The sequence below is a fragment of the Cherax quadricarinatus genome, chromosome 61 (genome assembly GCF_038502225.1).
Source record: "Cherax quadricarinatus isolate ZL_2023a chromosome 61, ASM3850222v1, whole genome shotgun sequence".
NCBI classification, from domain to species: domain Eukaryota; kingdom Metazoa; phylum Arthropoda; class Malacostraca; order Decapoda; family Parastacidae; genus Cherax; species Cherax quadricarinatus.
In genome coordinates this window covers 2890588-2907142 of record NC_091352.1, presented here as the reverse complement: position 1 = coordinate 2907142, position 16555 = coordinate 2890588, and the positions used below count along the sequence as shown (strand labels likewise).

The 16555-nt window shown below is 48.8% G+C and overlaps 1 protein-coding gene across 1 annotated transcript in view; it reads right to left on the bottom strand.

Annotated features, from left to right (window-relative positions):
* Axs (Abnormal X segregation) overlaps positions 1-16555 on the bottom strand; it is a 145977-nt gene that overhangs the window by 32624 nt on the left and 96798 nt on the right. Inside the window, exon 7 of the mRNA XM_070098058.1 lies at positions 6376-6578. Coding sequence (XP_069954159.1) covers positions 6376-6578 — 203 coding nt within the window. The remainder of the gene's footprint in view (positions 1-6375; positions 6579-16555) is intronic.

The following is a 16555-nucleotide window of genomic DNA, read 5'->3' as shown; positions in this document are numbered from 1 at the left end:
AGGAAGTGGGAGGTGCATGTCAAAGCAGCAGAAGCTAGGATACAGAGTTTAGAAGAGGAATTGAAAAATCTGAAACAGCCTAAAGAACTAAAGAACATTTTGAGATTGACAACAGAGACTGCTACCTCAGCCACAAATAAGGGGACTGTAGGGAAAGAAGGGGCACAACTGCATGGAGATGCTCTATCAGAGGAGACTGTAGCAAATGAAAGAGCTAAGCTTTATGTGGAGGCCCTAACAGACAACAACAGAGCCCAAGGAAAGCCGAGAAGGGAAAATGACAGGCCACTGAGCCCAAGTACATTAGCCAGTGAAACTGATGAAAGGAAAGCTGCAGTGGAGGAAACCAAATTAAATGAGGGGATACACAGGGATATGCAGTGGGAGAACGAAAGGGTGAGGTCAGTCTTTGTGTATGGGCTCCAGGAAGTCGAAGGGGAAACATATGAAGCAAGAAAACAAGGGGAAAAAAAGCAATTGAAAGCATCATGAAAGCAATAGGAGAAGACGATATGACCCAGCTGGAAAATTTTCGGAGAATAGGGGGGTTTGTAAAAAAAAGAACCCGGCCAGTGAGAGTGACCTTCAAGGCAGAAGCGACTCGGGCCAGGATCCTGCAGGAGAAAGCACGATTAAGGGACATGACGGCATACAGGAAGGTGTATCTCGACCGCGACAGAACACAAGAAGAAAGGAAGAAACTGAGAGAGATGGTACAAAGGCGAAAGGAGGAAAGAGAGGGGATGGAGAAGACAGACAGGAGATCCCAGACCCAGGAAGAAGATCAAATACAGCCTCCCTCACAACTTCCTATAGAAGCCTCCCAACCAGGTCAACCCCAGTGCAACCAAACACTCTAAATCAAAACACCCATGCCACATCCAATGCCCCCACCCACTACATTACAAACTCCACCCCCACAGCATCAACCCATAGTTCCTTACCAGGTCTCCCATTTCCACAACCCCAATATACCTCCCAGACCACACTCTTAGAAAAGAAGTTGAAGGTGTGGTATACAAATGCAGATTGAATAACAAACAAGTATGAGGAGTGGCACGAAAGAATCAAAGAGACATCCCCAGACATAATAGCACTCACAGAAACAAAACTCACCAGAATAATAACAGATTCAATCTTTCCATCCGGATATCAAATCCTCAGGAAAGACAGAGGGAGGAGAGGGGGAGGAGGAGTTACACTGCTCATTAAAAACCAGTGGGGTTTTGAGAAAATGGAAGGAATGGATGGCATGGGCGAAAGGGACTACTTAGTAGGAACAATCCAGTCTGAGGGACATAAGGTGATAATTGCAGTAATGTACAACCCACCACAGAACTGCAGGAGGCCAAGAGAAGAATACGATGAGAGCAACAGAGCAATGATCGACACACTAGCCGAGGTGGCCAGGAGAGCACACATGGGGGGAGCAAAGTTACTAGTTATGGGTGATTTCAATCACAAGGAGATTGACTGGGAAAACCTGGAGCCCCATGGGGGTCCCGAAACATGGAGAGCCAAGATGATGGATGTGGTACTGGAGAACCTCATGCATCAACATGTTAGAGACACTACCAGAGAGAGAGGAGAGGATGAACCAGCAAGATTGGACCTTGTATTCACCATGAGTAGTTCGGACATCGAGGGTATCATGTATGAAAGGCCCCTGGGAGCTAGTGATCATGTGGTTCTGTGCTTCGACTACATAGTTGAGCTCCAAGTGGAGAGAGTAGCAGGAATAGGCTGGGAAAAACCAAACTACAAAAGGGGGAACTACTCAGGCATGAGGAACTTCCTTCAAGACATTCAGTGGGAGAGGGAACTGACAGGAAAACCAGTACAAGAAATGATGGGCTATGTAGCAACAAAATGCAAGGAGGCAGAGGAGAGGTTTGTTCCCAAGGGAAACAGAAATAATGGGAAGAACAGAACGAGTCCTTGGTTCACCCAAAGGTGTAGGGAGGCAAAAACTAGGTGTACTAGAGAATGGAGAAGGTACAGAAGACAGAGAACTCAGGAAAATAAAGAAATCAGCCGAAGAGCCAGAAACGAATATGCACAGATAAGAAGGGAGGCTCAGAGACAATATGAAAATGACATAGCATCAAAAGTAAAGACTGACCCGAAGCTGTTGTACAGCCACATCAGGAGGAAAACAACAGTCAAGGACCAGGTAATCAGACTGAGGAAGGGTGATGGGAAATTCACAAGAAACGACCGAGAGGTATGTCAGGAGCTCAACACAAGATTTAAAGAGGTATTTACAGTGGAAACCAGTAGGACTCCAAGAAATCAGAACAGGGGGGCACACCAGCAAGTGCTAGATGAGGTACATATAACCAAGGAGGAGGTGAAGAAGCTGCTATGCGAACTTGACACCTCAAAGGCGGTGGGACCAGACAACATCTCTCCATGGGTCCTTAAAGAGGGAGCAGAGATATTGTGTGAGCCATTAACAAAGATCTTCAACACATCATTTGAAATTGGGCAACTCCCTGAGGTATGGAAAATGGCAAATGTAGTCCCAATTTTTAAAAAGGGAGACAGACATGAGGCACTAAACTACAGACCTGTATCACTAACGTGTATAGTATGCAAGGTCATGGAGAAGATCATCAGGAGGAGAGTGGTGGGGCACCTGGAAAGAAACAAGTGTATAATTGACAACCAGCACGGTTTCAGGGAAGGAAAATCCTGTGTCACAAACCTACTAGAGTTTTATGACAAGGTGACAGAAGTAAGACAAGAGAGAGAGGGGTGGATCGACTGCGTATTTTTGGACTGCAAGAAGGCCTTCGACACAGTTCCTCACAAGAGGTTACTGCAAAAGCTAGAGGACCAGGCACACATAACAGGAAAGGCACTGCAATGGATCGGAGAATATCTGACAGGGAGGCAACAACGAGTCATGGTACGCGACGAGGTGTCAGAATGGGCGCCTGTGACAAGCGGGGTTCCACAGGGGTCAGTCCTAGGACCTGTGCTGTTCTTGGTATACGTAAACGACATAACGGAAGGGATAGACTCAGAAGTGTCCTTGTTTGCAGATGATGTGAAGTTAATGAGAAGAATCAAATCGGACGAGGATCAGGCAGGACTACAAAGAGACCTGGACAGGCTACAAGCCTGGTCCAGCAACTGGCTCCTTGAATTTAACCCTGCCAAATGCAAAGTCATGAAGATTGGGGAAGGGCAAAGAAGACCGCACACACAATATAGTTTAGATGGCCAAAGACTGCAAACCTCACTCAAGGAAAAAGATCTGGGGGTGAGTATAACACCGAACATATCTCCTGAGGCGCACATCAATCAGATAACTGCTGCAGCATACGGGCGCCTGGCAAACCTACGGATAGCGTTCCGATACCTCAGTAAGGATTCGTTTAAGACTGTATACCATCTACGTCAGGCCCATACTGGAGTATGCAGCACCAGTTTGGAATTAACACCTAGTCAGCACGTCAAGAAATTAGAGAAAGTGCAAAGGTTTGCAACAAGACTAGTCCCAGAGCTACGGGGATTGTCCTATGAAGAAAGGTTGAGGGAAATCGGCCTGACGACACTGGAGGCCAGGAGGGTCAGGGGAGACATGATAACGACATATAAAATACTGCGCGGAATAGACGAGGTGGACAAAGACGGGATGTTTCAGAGATGGGACACAGACACAAGAGTTCACAATTGGAAGTTGAAGACTCAGATGAATCAAAGGGATGTTAGGAAGTATTTCTTCAGTCATAGAGTAGTCAGGCCATGGAATAGCCTAGAAGGTGATGTGGTAGAGGCAGGAACCATACATAGTTTTAAGGCGAGGTATGATAGAGCTCATGGGGCAGGGAGAGAGAGGACCTAGTAGCAATCAGCGAAGAGGCGGGGCCAGGAGCTGTGACTCGACCCCTGCAACCACAAATAGGTGAGTGAGTATAGGTGAGTACATACACATACACACACACACACACACGTTGATGATGCTGGGTCATGGTGGTGGTTGATGGTGCTGGGTCATGGTGGTGGTTGATGGTGCTGGGTCATGGTGGTGGTTGATGGTGCTGGGTCATGATGGTGGTTGATGGTGCTGGGTCATGGTGGTGGTTGATGGTGCTGGGTCATGGTGGTAGTTGATGGTGCTGGGTCATGATGGTGGTTGATGGTGCTGGGTCATGATGGTGGTTGATGGTGCTGGGTCATGGTGGTGGTTGATGGTGCTGGGTCATGATGGTGGTTGATGGTGCTGGATCATGGTGGTGGTTGATGGTGCTGGGTCATGATGGTGGTTGATGGTGCTGGGTCATGATGGTGGTTGATGGTGCTGGGTCATGATGGTGCTGGATCATGGTGGTGGTTGATGGTGCTGGGTCATGATGGTGGTTGATGGTGCTGGGTGATGGTGGTGGTTGATGGTGCTGGGTGATGGTGGTGGTTGATGGTGCTGGGTCATGATGGTGGTTGATGGTGCTGGGTCATGATGGTGGTTGATGGTGCTGGGTCATGATGGTGGTTGATGGTGCTGGGTCATGGTGGTGGTTGATGGTGCTGGGTCATGATGGTGCTGGGTCATGGTGGTGGTTGATGGTGCTGGGTCATGATGGTGGTTGATGGTGCTGGGTCATGATGGTGGTTGATGGTGCTGGGTCATGATGGTGGTTGATGGTGCTGGATCATGGTGGTGGTTGATGGTGCTGGGTCATGATGGTGGTTGATGCTGGGTCATGGTGGTGGTTGATGTTGCTGGATCATGGTGGTGGTTGATGGTGCTGGGTGATGGTGGTGGTTGATGGTGCTGGGTCATGATGGTGGTTGATGGTGCTGGGTCATGATGGTGGTTGATGGTGCTGGATCATGGTGGTGGTTGATGGTGCTGGGTCATGATGGTGGTTGATGCTGGGTCATGGTGGTGGTTGATGGTGCTGGATCATGGTGGTGGCTGATGGTGCTGGGTCATGATGGTGGTTGATGGTGCTGGGTCATGATGGTGGTTGATGGTGCTGGGTCATGATGGTGGTTGATGGTGATGGATCATGGTGGTGGTTGATGGTGCTGGGTCATGATGGTGGTTGATGATGCTGGGTCATGGTGGTGGTTGATGGTGCTGGGTCATGATGGTGGTTGATGGTGCTGGGTCATGATGGTGGTTGATGGTGCTGGGTCATGGTGGTGGTTGATGGTGCTGGGTCATGGTGGTAGTTGATGGTGCTGGGTCATGATGGTGGTTGATGGTGCTGGGTCATGGTGGTTGATGGTGCTGGGTCATGATGATGGTTGATGGTGCTGGGTCATGATGGTGGTTGATGGTGCTGGGTCATGATGATGGTTGATGGTGCTGGGTCATGATGATGGTTGATGGTGCTGGGTCATGATGGTGGTTGATGGTGCTGGGTCATGATGATGGTTGATGGTGCTGGGTCATGATGGTGGTTGATGGTGCTGGGTCATGATGATGGTTGATGGTGCTGGGTCATGATGGTGGTTGATGGTGCTGGGTCATGATGATGGTTGATGGTGCTGGGTCATGATGATGGTTGATGGTGCTGGGTCATGATGGTGGTTGATGGTGCTGGGTCATGATGATGGTTGATGGTGCTGGGTCATGATGGTGGTTGATGGTGCTGGGTCATGATGATGGTTGATGGTGCTGGGTCATGATGGTGGTTGATGGTGCTGGGTCATGATGATGGTTGATGGTGCTGGGTCATGATGGTGGTTGATGGTGCTGGGTCATGATGGTGGTTGATGGTGCTGGGTCATGATGATGGTTGATGGTGCTGGGTCATGATGATGGTTGATGGTGCTGGGTCATGATGGTGGTTGATGGTGCTGGGTCATGATGATGGTTGATGGTGCTGGGTCATGATGGTGGTTGATGGTGCTGGGTCATGATGATGGTTGATGGTGCTGGGTCATGATGGTGGTTGATGGTGCTGGGTCATGATGATGGTTGATGGTGCTGGGTCATGGTGGTGGTTGATGGTGCTGGGTCATGATGGTGGTTGATGGTGCTGGGTCATGATGGTGGTTGATGATGGAAGGTAATAGTGATGATCGATGGTGCTGGTTGAAGATATACGAGTACATACAATGTACACACTGAGTACATACAATATACACACTGAGTACATACAATATACACACTGAGTACATACAATATACACACTGAGTACGTTAATACAGCATCTACAACAAACACCTATTCCCCCCAAAATACAACAGTAGCAGTGTCATTAGTCTAGTTAACATCTAACAGTTCCCATAAAATAAATGCATAATACAATGCATAAAATACATTCATACAACGTAATAAGTCCAATACAACACCAGGGATATTAAATGAAACTACGACAATAGTAATTAATACAGTGGATCAAGTTATTATGTTGCTCTCCCTCTCTGACCTACCTCCAGCAGTATGGTGACCCACACTAAGTTAAAGGCTGCAAAGAGAGCGTACTCAGTGAGTGTGTCTACGGAGAGTACCATCTGTGCCAGACCCAGGCCAGCTGGCACCACCAGCGCCATAGTGTAGAATCCCAGGAAGCTGAAGTACATGGCCACCGACTCGCCGAAGTAGGACCGAATCTCCTCTGTCGGATACAACAAGAGTTATTGCTAGGGTTAGCCCGCACCAGGTCTTACCATAATAATTTGTGGTATTTCACTCGTAGGAGGCGCTGAGTTAGTTCTCCCCTACAGTATGTCTGTGGTAAACGATAACTTGGGGCCTCCTACGAGTCAAACAGCTGTATGTAATAAGGAAGGTGTAGAACGTGCAGTGAGAGGGCGTTCGTCATGAACGTGAGAGTGCATTCGTAATGAACGTGAGGGAACGTTCGTAATGAACGTGAGGGAACGTTCGTAATGAACGTGAGGGAACGTTCGTAATGAACGTGAGGGAACGTTCGTAATGAACGTGAGGGAACGTTCGTAATGAACGTGAGGGAACGTTCGTAATGAACGTGAGGGAACGTTCGTAATGAACGTGAGTGAACGTTCGTAATGAACGTGAGGGAACGTTCTTAATGAACGTGAGGGAACGTTCGTAATGAACGTGAGGGAACGTTCGTAATGAACGTGAGGGAACGTTCTTAATGAACGTGAGGGAGCGTTCTTAATGAACGTGAGGGAACGTTCTTAATGAACGTGAGGGAACGTTCTTAATGAACGTGAGGGAACGTTCTTAATGAACGTGAGGGAACGTTCTTAATGAACGTGAGGGAACGTTCTTAATGAACGTGAGGGAACGTTCTTAATGAACGTGAGGGAACGTTCTTAATGAACGTGAGGGAACGTTCTTAATGAACGTGAGGGAACGTTCTTAATGAACGTGAGGGAACGTTCTTAATGAACGTGAGGGAACGTTCGTAAGCTCTGGGAGTCAGTTGTTCTGCCAGAGTGTAAATTGTTTACCAGGCTAACGTTTCACTTTTATGTGAGATGATGGTAGTACCACCCCCTGGATGGCTGCTGTCTACCCATCTACCATCTACTGTCTACCAACCTACCATATACTGTATACCAACCTACCATATACTGTCTACCAACCTACCATATACTGTATACCAACCTACCATCTACTGTCTACCAACCTACCATATACTGTCTACCAACCTACCATATACTGTCTACCAACCTATCATCTCTCTACCAACCTACCATCAGTCTACCAACCTACCATCTCTCTACCAACCTACCATCTCTCTACCAACCTACTATCAGTCTACCAACCTACCATCTCTACCAACCTACTATCAGTCTACCAACCTACTATCAGTCTACCAACCTACCATCTCTCTACCAAACTACCATCTCTCTACCAACCTACTATCAGTCTACCAACCTACCATCTCTCTACCAACCTACTATCAGTCTACCAACCTACCATCTCTCTACCAAACTACCATCTCTCTACCAACCTACTATCAGTCTACCAACCTACTATCAGTCTACCAACCTACCATCTCTCTACCAACCTTCCATCTCTCTACCAACCTACCATCTCTCTACCAACCTTCCATCTCTCTACCAACCTACCATCTCTCTACCAACCTACCATCTCTCTACCAACCTACCATCTCTCTACCAACCACTCTCTACCAACCTCTCTCTCTACCAACCTACCATCTCTCTACCAACCTACCATCTCTCTACCAACCTACCATCTCTCTACCAACCTACCATCTCTCTACCAACCTACCATCTCTCTACCAACCTACCATCTCTCTACCAACCTACCATCTCTCTACCAACCTACCATCTCTCTACCAACCTACCATCTCTCTACCAACCTACCATCTCTCTACCAACCTACCATCTCTCTACCAACCTACCATCTCTCTACCAACCTACCATCTCTCTACCAACCTACCATCTCTCTACCAACCTACTATCAGTCTACCAACCTACCATCTCTCTACCAACCTACTATCAGTCTACCAACCTACCATCTCTCTACCAACCTACTATCAGTCTACCAACCTACTATCAGTCTACCAACCTACCATCTCTCTACCAACCTACCATCTCTCTACCAACCTACCATCTCTCTACCAACCTACCATCTCTCTACCAAACTACCATCTCTCTACCAACCTACTATCAGTCTACCAACCTACTATCTCTCTACCAACCTCTACCATCTCTCTACCAACCTACCATCTCTCTACCAACCTACCATCTCTCTACCAACCTACCATCTCTCTACCAACCTATCTCTCTACCAACCTACCATCTCTCTACCAACCTACTATCTCTCTACCAACCTACCATCTCTCTACCAACCTACCATCTCTCTACCAACCTACTATCTCTCTACCAACCTACCATCTCTCTACCAACCTACCATCTCTCTACCAACCTACCATCTCTCTACCAACCTACCATCTCTCTACCAACCTACTATCTACTACCATCTCTACCAACCTACCATCTACTCTATCCAACCTACCATCTCTCTACCAACCTACCATCTCTCTACCAACCTACTATCAGTCTACCAACCTACCATCTCTCTACCAACCTACAAACACTCTACCAACCTACCATAAATCTACCAACCTACCACTCTCTACCAACCTCTCTCTCTACCAACCTACCATCTCTCTACCAACCTACCATCTCTCTACCAACCTACCATCTCTCTACCAAACTACCATCTCTCTACCAACCTACCATCTCTCTACCAACCTACCATCTCTCTACCAACCTACCATCTCTCTACCAACCTAATACTCTCTACCAACCTACCATCTCTCTACCAACCTACTATCAGTCTACCAACCTACCATCTCTCTACCAACCTACCATCTCTACCAACCTACTATCAGTCTACCAACCTACTATCAGTCTACCAACCTACTATCAGTCTACCAACCTACTATCAGTCTACCAACCTACCATCTCTCTACCAACCTACTATCAGTCTACCAACCTACCATCTCTCTACCAACCTACCATCTCTCTACCAACCTACCATCTCTCTACCAACCTACCATCTCTCTACCAACCTACTACCAACCTACCATCTCTCTACCAACCTACATCTCTCTACCAACCTACCATCTCTCTACCAACCTACCATCTCTCTATCTCTCTACCAACCTACCATCTCTCTACCAACCTACTATCAGTCTACCAACCTACCATCTCTCTACCAACCTACCATCTCTCTACCAAACTACCATCTCTCTACCAACCTACTATCAGTCTACCAACCTACTATCAGTCTACCAACCTACCATCTCTCTACCAACCTACCATCTCTCTACCAACCTACCATCTCTCTACCAACCTACCATCTCTCTACCAACCTACCATCTCTCTACCAACCTACCATCTCTCTACCAACCTACCATCTCTCTACCAACCTACTATCAGTCTACCAACCTACCATCTCTCTACCAACCTACCATCTCTCTACCAACCTACCATCTCTCTACCAACCTACCATCTCTCTACCAACCTACCATCTCTCTACCAACCTACCATCTCTCTACCAACCTACTATCAGTCTACCAACCTACCATCTCTCTACCAACCTACTATCAGTCTACCAACCTACCATCTCTCTACCAACCTACCATCTCTCTACCAACCTACCATCTCTCTACCAACCTACCATCTCTCTACCAACCTACCATCTCTCTACCAACCTACCATCTCTCTACCAACCTTCCATCTCTCTACCAACCTACCATCTCTCTACCAACCTACCATCTCTCTACCAACCTACCATCTCTCTACCAACCTACCATCTCTCTACCAACCTACCATCTCTCTACCAACCTACCATCTCTCTACCAACCTACCATCTCTCTACCAACCAACCATCTCTCTACCAACCTACCATCTCTCTACAAACCATCTCTCTACCAACCTACCATCTCTCTACCAACCTACCATCTCTCTACCAACCTACCATCTCTCTACCAACCTACCATCTCTCTACCAACCTACCATCTCTCTACCAACCTACCATCTCTCTACCAACCTACCATCTCTCTACCAACCAACCATCTCTCTACCAACCTACCATCTCTCTACCAACCTACCATCTCTCTACCAACCTACCATCTCTACCAACCTACCATCTCTCTACCAACCAACCATCTCTCTACCAACCTACCATCTCTCTACCAACCAACCATCTCTCTACCAACCTACCATCTCTCTACCAACCTACCATCTCTCTACCAACCTACCATCTCTCTACCAACCTACCATCTCTCTACCAACCTACCATCTCTCTACCAACCTACCATCTCTCTACCAACCTACCATCTCTCTACCAACCTACCATCTCTCTACCAACCTACCATCTCTCTACCAACCTACTATCAGTCTACCAACCTACCATCTCTCTACCAACCTACCATCTCTCTACCAACCTACCATCTCTCTACCAACCTACCATCTCTCTACCAACCTACCATCTCTCTACCAACCAACCATCTCTCTACCAACCTACCATCTCTCTACCAACCAACCATCTCTCTACCAACCTACCATCTCTCTACCAACCTACCATCTCTCTACCAACCTACCATCTCTCTACCAACCTACCATCTCTCTACCAACCTACCATCTCTCTACCAACCTACCATCTCTCTACCAACCTACCATCTCTCTACCAACCTACCATCTCTCTACCAACCTACCATCTCTCTACCAACCTACCATCTCTCTACCAACCTACCATCTCTCTACCAACCTACCATCTCTCTACCAACCTACCATCTCTCTACCAACCTACCATCTCTCTACCAACCTACCATCTCTCTACCAAACTACCATCTCTCTACCAACCTACCATCTCTCTACCAAACTACCATCTCTCTACCAACCTACCATCTCTCTACCAACCTACAATCGCTCTACCAACCTACCAACCTACTCTCTCTACCAACCTACCATCTCTCTACCAACCTACTATCTCTCTACCAACCTACCATCTCTCTACCAACCTACCATCTCTCTACCAAACTACCATCTCTCTACCAACCTTCCATCTCTCTACCAACCTACCATCTCTCTACCAACCTACCATCTCTCTACCAACCTATCATCTCTCTACCAACCTACCATCAGTCTACCAACCTACCATCAGTCTACCAACCTACTATCAGTCTACCAACCTACCATCTCTCTACCAACCTACCATCAGTCTACCAACCTACCATCTCTCTACCAACCTCTACCAACCTACCATCTCTCTACCAACCAACCATCTCTCTACCAACCTACCATCTCTCTACAAACCATCTCTCTACCAACCTACCATCTCTCTACCAACCTACAATCTCTCTACCAACCTACCATCTCTCTACCAACCTCTACCAACCTACCATCTCTCTACCAACCAACCATCTCTCTACCAACCTACCATCTCTCTACCAACCTACCATCTCTCTACCAACCTACCATCTCTCAACCAACCTACCATCTCTCAACCAACCTACCATCTCTCTACCAACCTACTCTCTACCAACCTACCATCTCTCTACCAACCTACCATCTCTCTACCAACCTACCATCTCTCTACCAACCTACCATCTCTCTACCAACCTACCATCTCTCTACCAACCTACCATCTCTCTACCAACCTACTATCAGTCTACCAACCTACCATCTCTCTACCAACCTACCATCTCTCTACCAACCTACCATCTCTCTACCAACCTACCATCTCTCTACCAACCTACCATCTCTCTACCAACCTACCATCTCTCTACCAACCTACTATCAGTCTACCAACCTACCATCTCTCTACCAACCTACCATCTCTCTACCAACCAACCATCTCTCTACCAACCTACCATCTCTCTACCAACCTACCATCTCTCTACCAACCTACCATCTCTCTACCAACCTACCATCTCTCTACCAACCTACTATCAGTCTACCAACCTACCATCTCTCTACCAACCTACCATCTCTCTACCAACCTACTATCAGTCTACCAACCTACCATCTCTACCAACCTACCATCTCTCTACCAACCTACCATCTCTCTACCAACCAACCATCTCTCTACCAACCTACTATCAGTCTACCAACCAACCATCTCTCTACCAACCTACCATCTCTCTACCAACCAACCATCTCTCTACCAACCTACCATCTCTCTACCAACCAACCATCTCTCTACCAACCTACCATCTCTCTACCAACCTACCATCTCTCTACCAACCTACTATCAGTCTACCAACCTACCATCTCTCTACCAACCAACCATCTCTCTACCAACCTACTATCAGTCTACCAACCTACCATCTCTACCAACCTACCATCTACTGTCTTCCAGCCTATCATCTACTGTCTACCAACCTACCATCTACTGTCTATCAGTCACTAGTAAAAGGAATTATGCAATTATACAATAAATAACAGCAAAAAAATACAATGATACAATAAGCCAACATATGTAATTAGGTGCGATCACCAGGTGAAAATTAGGTACTGGGTACTCATGGTGTGCACAATACGGAGGAGGCGGCCAAAAGCGGTTACTTAGGTGCGGCAAGCAGCAGTTAGGTGCGGCAAGCAGCAGTTAGTTAGGTGCGGCAAGCAACAGTTAGGTGCAACAAGCAGCAGCAGCAGTTAGGTTAAAGTGGTTCATTATTGCGCTGTGCACGCTACAAGAATGTGTTGAAAACCAGGAAAAATTGCAAAGATTGCAAAAACTTGATCAAGACGCTGTTAGGTGGTGTTGCAAGCAGCATGTTGCTTGTACAGGCGCCTCTAGTTGTTTGTAAGGCGCTACAGGCGCCACTAGTTGTTTGTAAGGCGTTACAGGCGCCTCTAGTTGTTTGTAAGGCGTTACAGGCGCCTCTAGTTGTTTGTAAGGCGCTACAGGCGCCACTAGTTGTTTGTAAGGCGTTACAGGCGCCTCTAGTTGTTTGTAAGGCGTTACAGGCGCCTCTTGTTGTTTGTAAGGCGCTACAGGCGCCTCTAGTTGTTTGTAAGGCGCTACAGGCGCCACTAGTTGTTTGTAAGGCGTTACAGGCGCCTCTAGTTGTTTGTAAGGCGTTACAGGCGCCTCTTGTTGTTTGTAAGGCGCTACAGGCGCCTCTAGTTGTTTGTAAGGCGCTACAGGCGCCACTAGTTGTTTTGTAAGGCGTTACAGGCGCCTCTAGTTGTTTGTAAGGCGTTACAGGCGCCTCTAGTTGTTTGTAAGGCGCTACATGCGCCTCTTGTTGTTTATAAGACGTTACAGGCGCCTCTAGTTGTTTATAAGACGTTACAGGCGCCTCTAGTTGTTTATAAGACGTTACAGGCGCCTCTAGTTGTTTGTAAGGCCCTACAGGCGCCTCTAGTTGTTTGTAAGGCGTTACAGGCGCCTCTAGTTGTTTGTAAGGCGTTACAGGCGCCTCTAGTTGTTTGTAAGACGTTACAGGCGCCTCTAGTTGTTTGTAAGACGTTATAGGCGCCTCTAGTTGTTTGTAAGACGTTACAGGCGCCTCTAGTTATTTGTAAGACGTTACAGGCGCCTCTAGTTGTTTGTAAGACGTTACAGGCGCCTCTAGTTGTTTGTAAGACGTTACAGGCGCCTCTAGTTGCTTTTAAGACGCTACAGGCGCCTCTAGTTGTTTGTAAGGCGTTACAGGCGCCTCTAGTTGTTTATAAGACGTTACAGGCGCCTCTAGTTGCTTTTAAGACGCTACAGGCGCCTCTAGTTTTTTGTAAGGCGTTACAGGCGCCTCTAGTTGTTTGTAAGGCGTTACAGGCGCCTCTAGTTGTTTGTAAGACGCTACAGGCGCCTCTAGTTGTTTGTAAGGCGTTACAGGCGCCTCTAGTTGTTTGTAAGACGCTACAGGCGCCTCTAGTTGTTTGTAAGGCGCTACAGGCGCCTCTTGTTGTTTGTAAGGCGTTACAGGCGCCTCTAGTTGTTTGTAAGAAGTTACAGGCGCCTCTAGTTGTTTGTAAGACGTTACAGGCGCCACTAGTTGTTTGTAAGACGTTACAGGCGCCTCTAGTTGTTTGTAAGACGTTGCAGGCGCCTCTAGTTGTTTGTAAGACGTTACAGGCGCCTCTAGTTGTTTGTAAGACGTTACAGGCGCCACTAGTTGTTTGTAAGACGTTACAGGCGCCTCTAGTTGTTTATAAGATGTTACAGGCCCCTCTAGTTGTTTATAAGACGTTACAGGCGCCTCTATTGTTTGTAAGACGGTACAGGCGCCTCTAGTTGTTTGTAAGACGTTACAGGCGCCACTAGTTGTTTGTAAGACGTTAGAGGCGCCACTAGTTGTTTGTAAGACGTTACAGGCGCCACTAGTTGTTTGTAAGACGTTACAGGCGCCACTAGGCACCTGTAAGTGGTAATAATGGAGTAGTTGCAGTAGTGTGCAGTAAGATGGTCTGGTACAATGTTATTCTTATTGTAAAATCCTCATTATGCAAATATATTGCTTAAAAATGACTTGTCTTCATCCCACCCAGACCAGCACCCAGACCAGCACCCAGGACAGCACCCAGGACAGCACCCAGACCAACACCCAGGCCAGCACTCAGGCCAGCACCCTCACCAACACCCAGAACAGCACCCAGACCAGCACCCAGACCAGCACCCAGGACAGCACCCAGACCAACACCCAGGCCAGCACTCAGGCCAGCACCCACACCAACACCCAGAACAGCACCCAGACCAGCACCCAGACCAGCAACCACACCAGCAGAAAGACCAGCACCCAGACCAGCACCCAGACCAGTAACCAGACCAGCACCCCGACCAGCACCCAGACCAGCACCCAGACCAGCACCCACACCAGCACCCACACCAGCAACCACACCAGCAGCCACACCAGCACCCAGGACAGCACCCAGACCAACACCCAGACCAACACCCAGACCAGCACTCAGGCCAGCACCCACACCAGCACCCAGACCAGCACCCAGACCAGCAACCACACCAGCACCCACACCAGCATCAACACCAGCACCTACACCAGCACCCACACCAGCACCCACACCAGCAACCACACCAGCACCCACACCAGCACCCACACCAGCACCCAGGACAGCACCCAGACCAACACCCAGACCAGCACCCACACCAGCATCCACACCAGCACCCACACCAGCATCCACACCAGCAACCACACCACCCAGACCAGCACCCACACCAGCACCTAGAGCAGCACCCACACCAGCACCCACACCAGCAACCAGACCAGCACCCAGACCAGCAACCAGACCAGCACGCAAACCAGCACCCAGGACAGCACCCAGACCAACACCCAGACCAGCACTCAGGCCAGCGCCCACACCAGCACCCACACCAGCACCCACACCAGCAACCAGACCAGCACCCAGACCAGCAACCAGACCAGCACGCAAACCAGCACCCAGGACAGCACCCAGACCAACACCCAGACCAGCACTCAGGCCAGCACCCACACCAGCATCCACACAAGCAACGACACCAGCACCCGGACCAGCACCCACACCAGCACCCACACCAGCACACACACCAGCACCCACACCAGCAACCAGACCAGCACTGAGACCAGCAACAAGACCAGCGCAGAGACCAGGACCCAGACCAGCACCCACACCAGCACCCACACCAGCACCCACACCAGCACCCACACCAGCAACCACACAAGCACCCACACCAGCACCAACACCAGCAACCACACCAGCACCCAGACCAGCACCCAGGACAGTACCCAGACCAACACCCAGACCAGCACTCAGGCCAGCGCCCATACCAGCACCCACACCAGCACCCACACCAGCACCCACACCAGCACCCACACCAGCACCCACACCAGCAACCACACAAGCACCCACACCAGCACCAACACCAGCAACCACACCAGCACCCATACCAGCACCCAGACCAGCACCCAGGACAGTACCCAGACCAACACCCAGACCAGCACTCAGGCCAGCGCCCACACCAGCACCCACACCAGCATCTACACCAGCAACCACACCACCCAGACCAGCACCCACACCAGCACCTAGACCAGCACTCACACCAGCAACCAGACCAGCACCCAGACCAGCACCCAGACCAGCAACCAGACCAGCACGCAGACCAACACGCAGACCAGCACCCAGG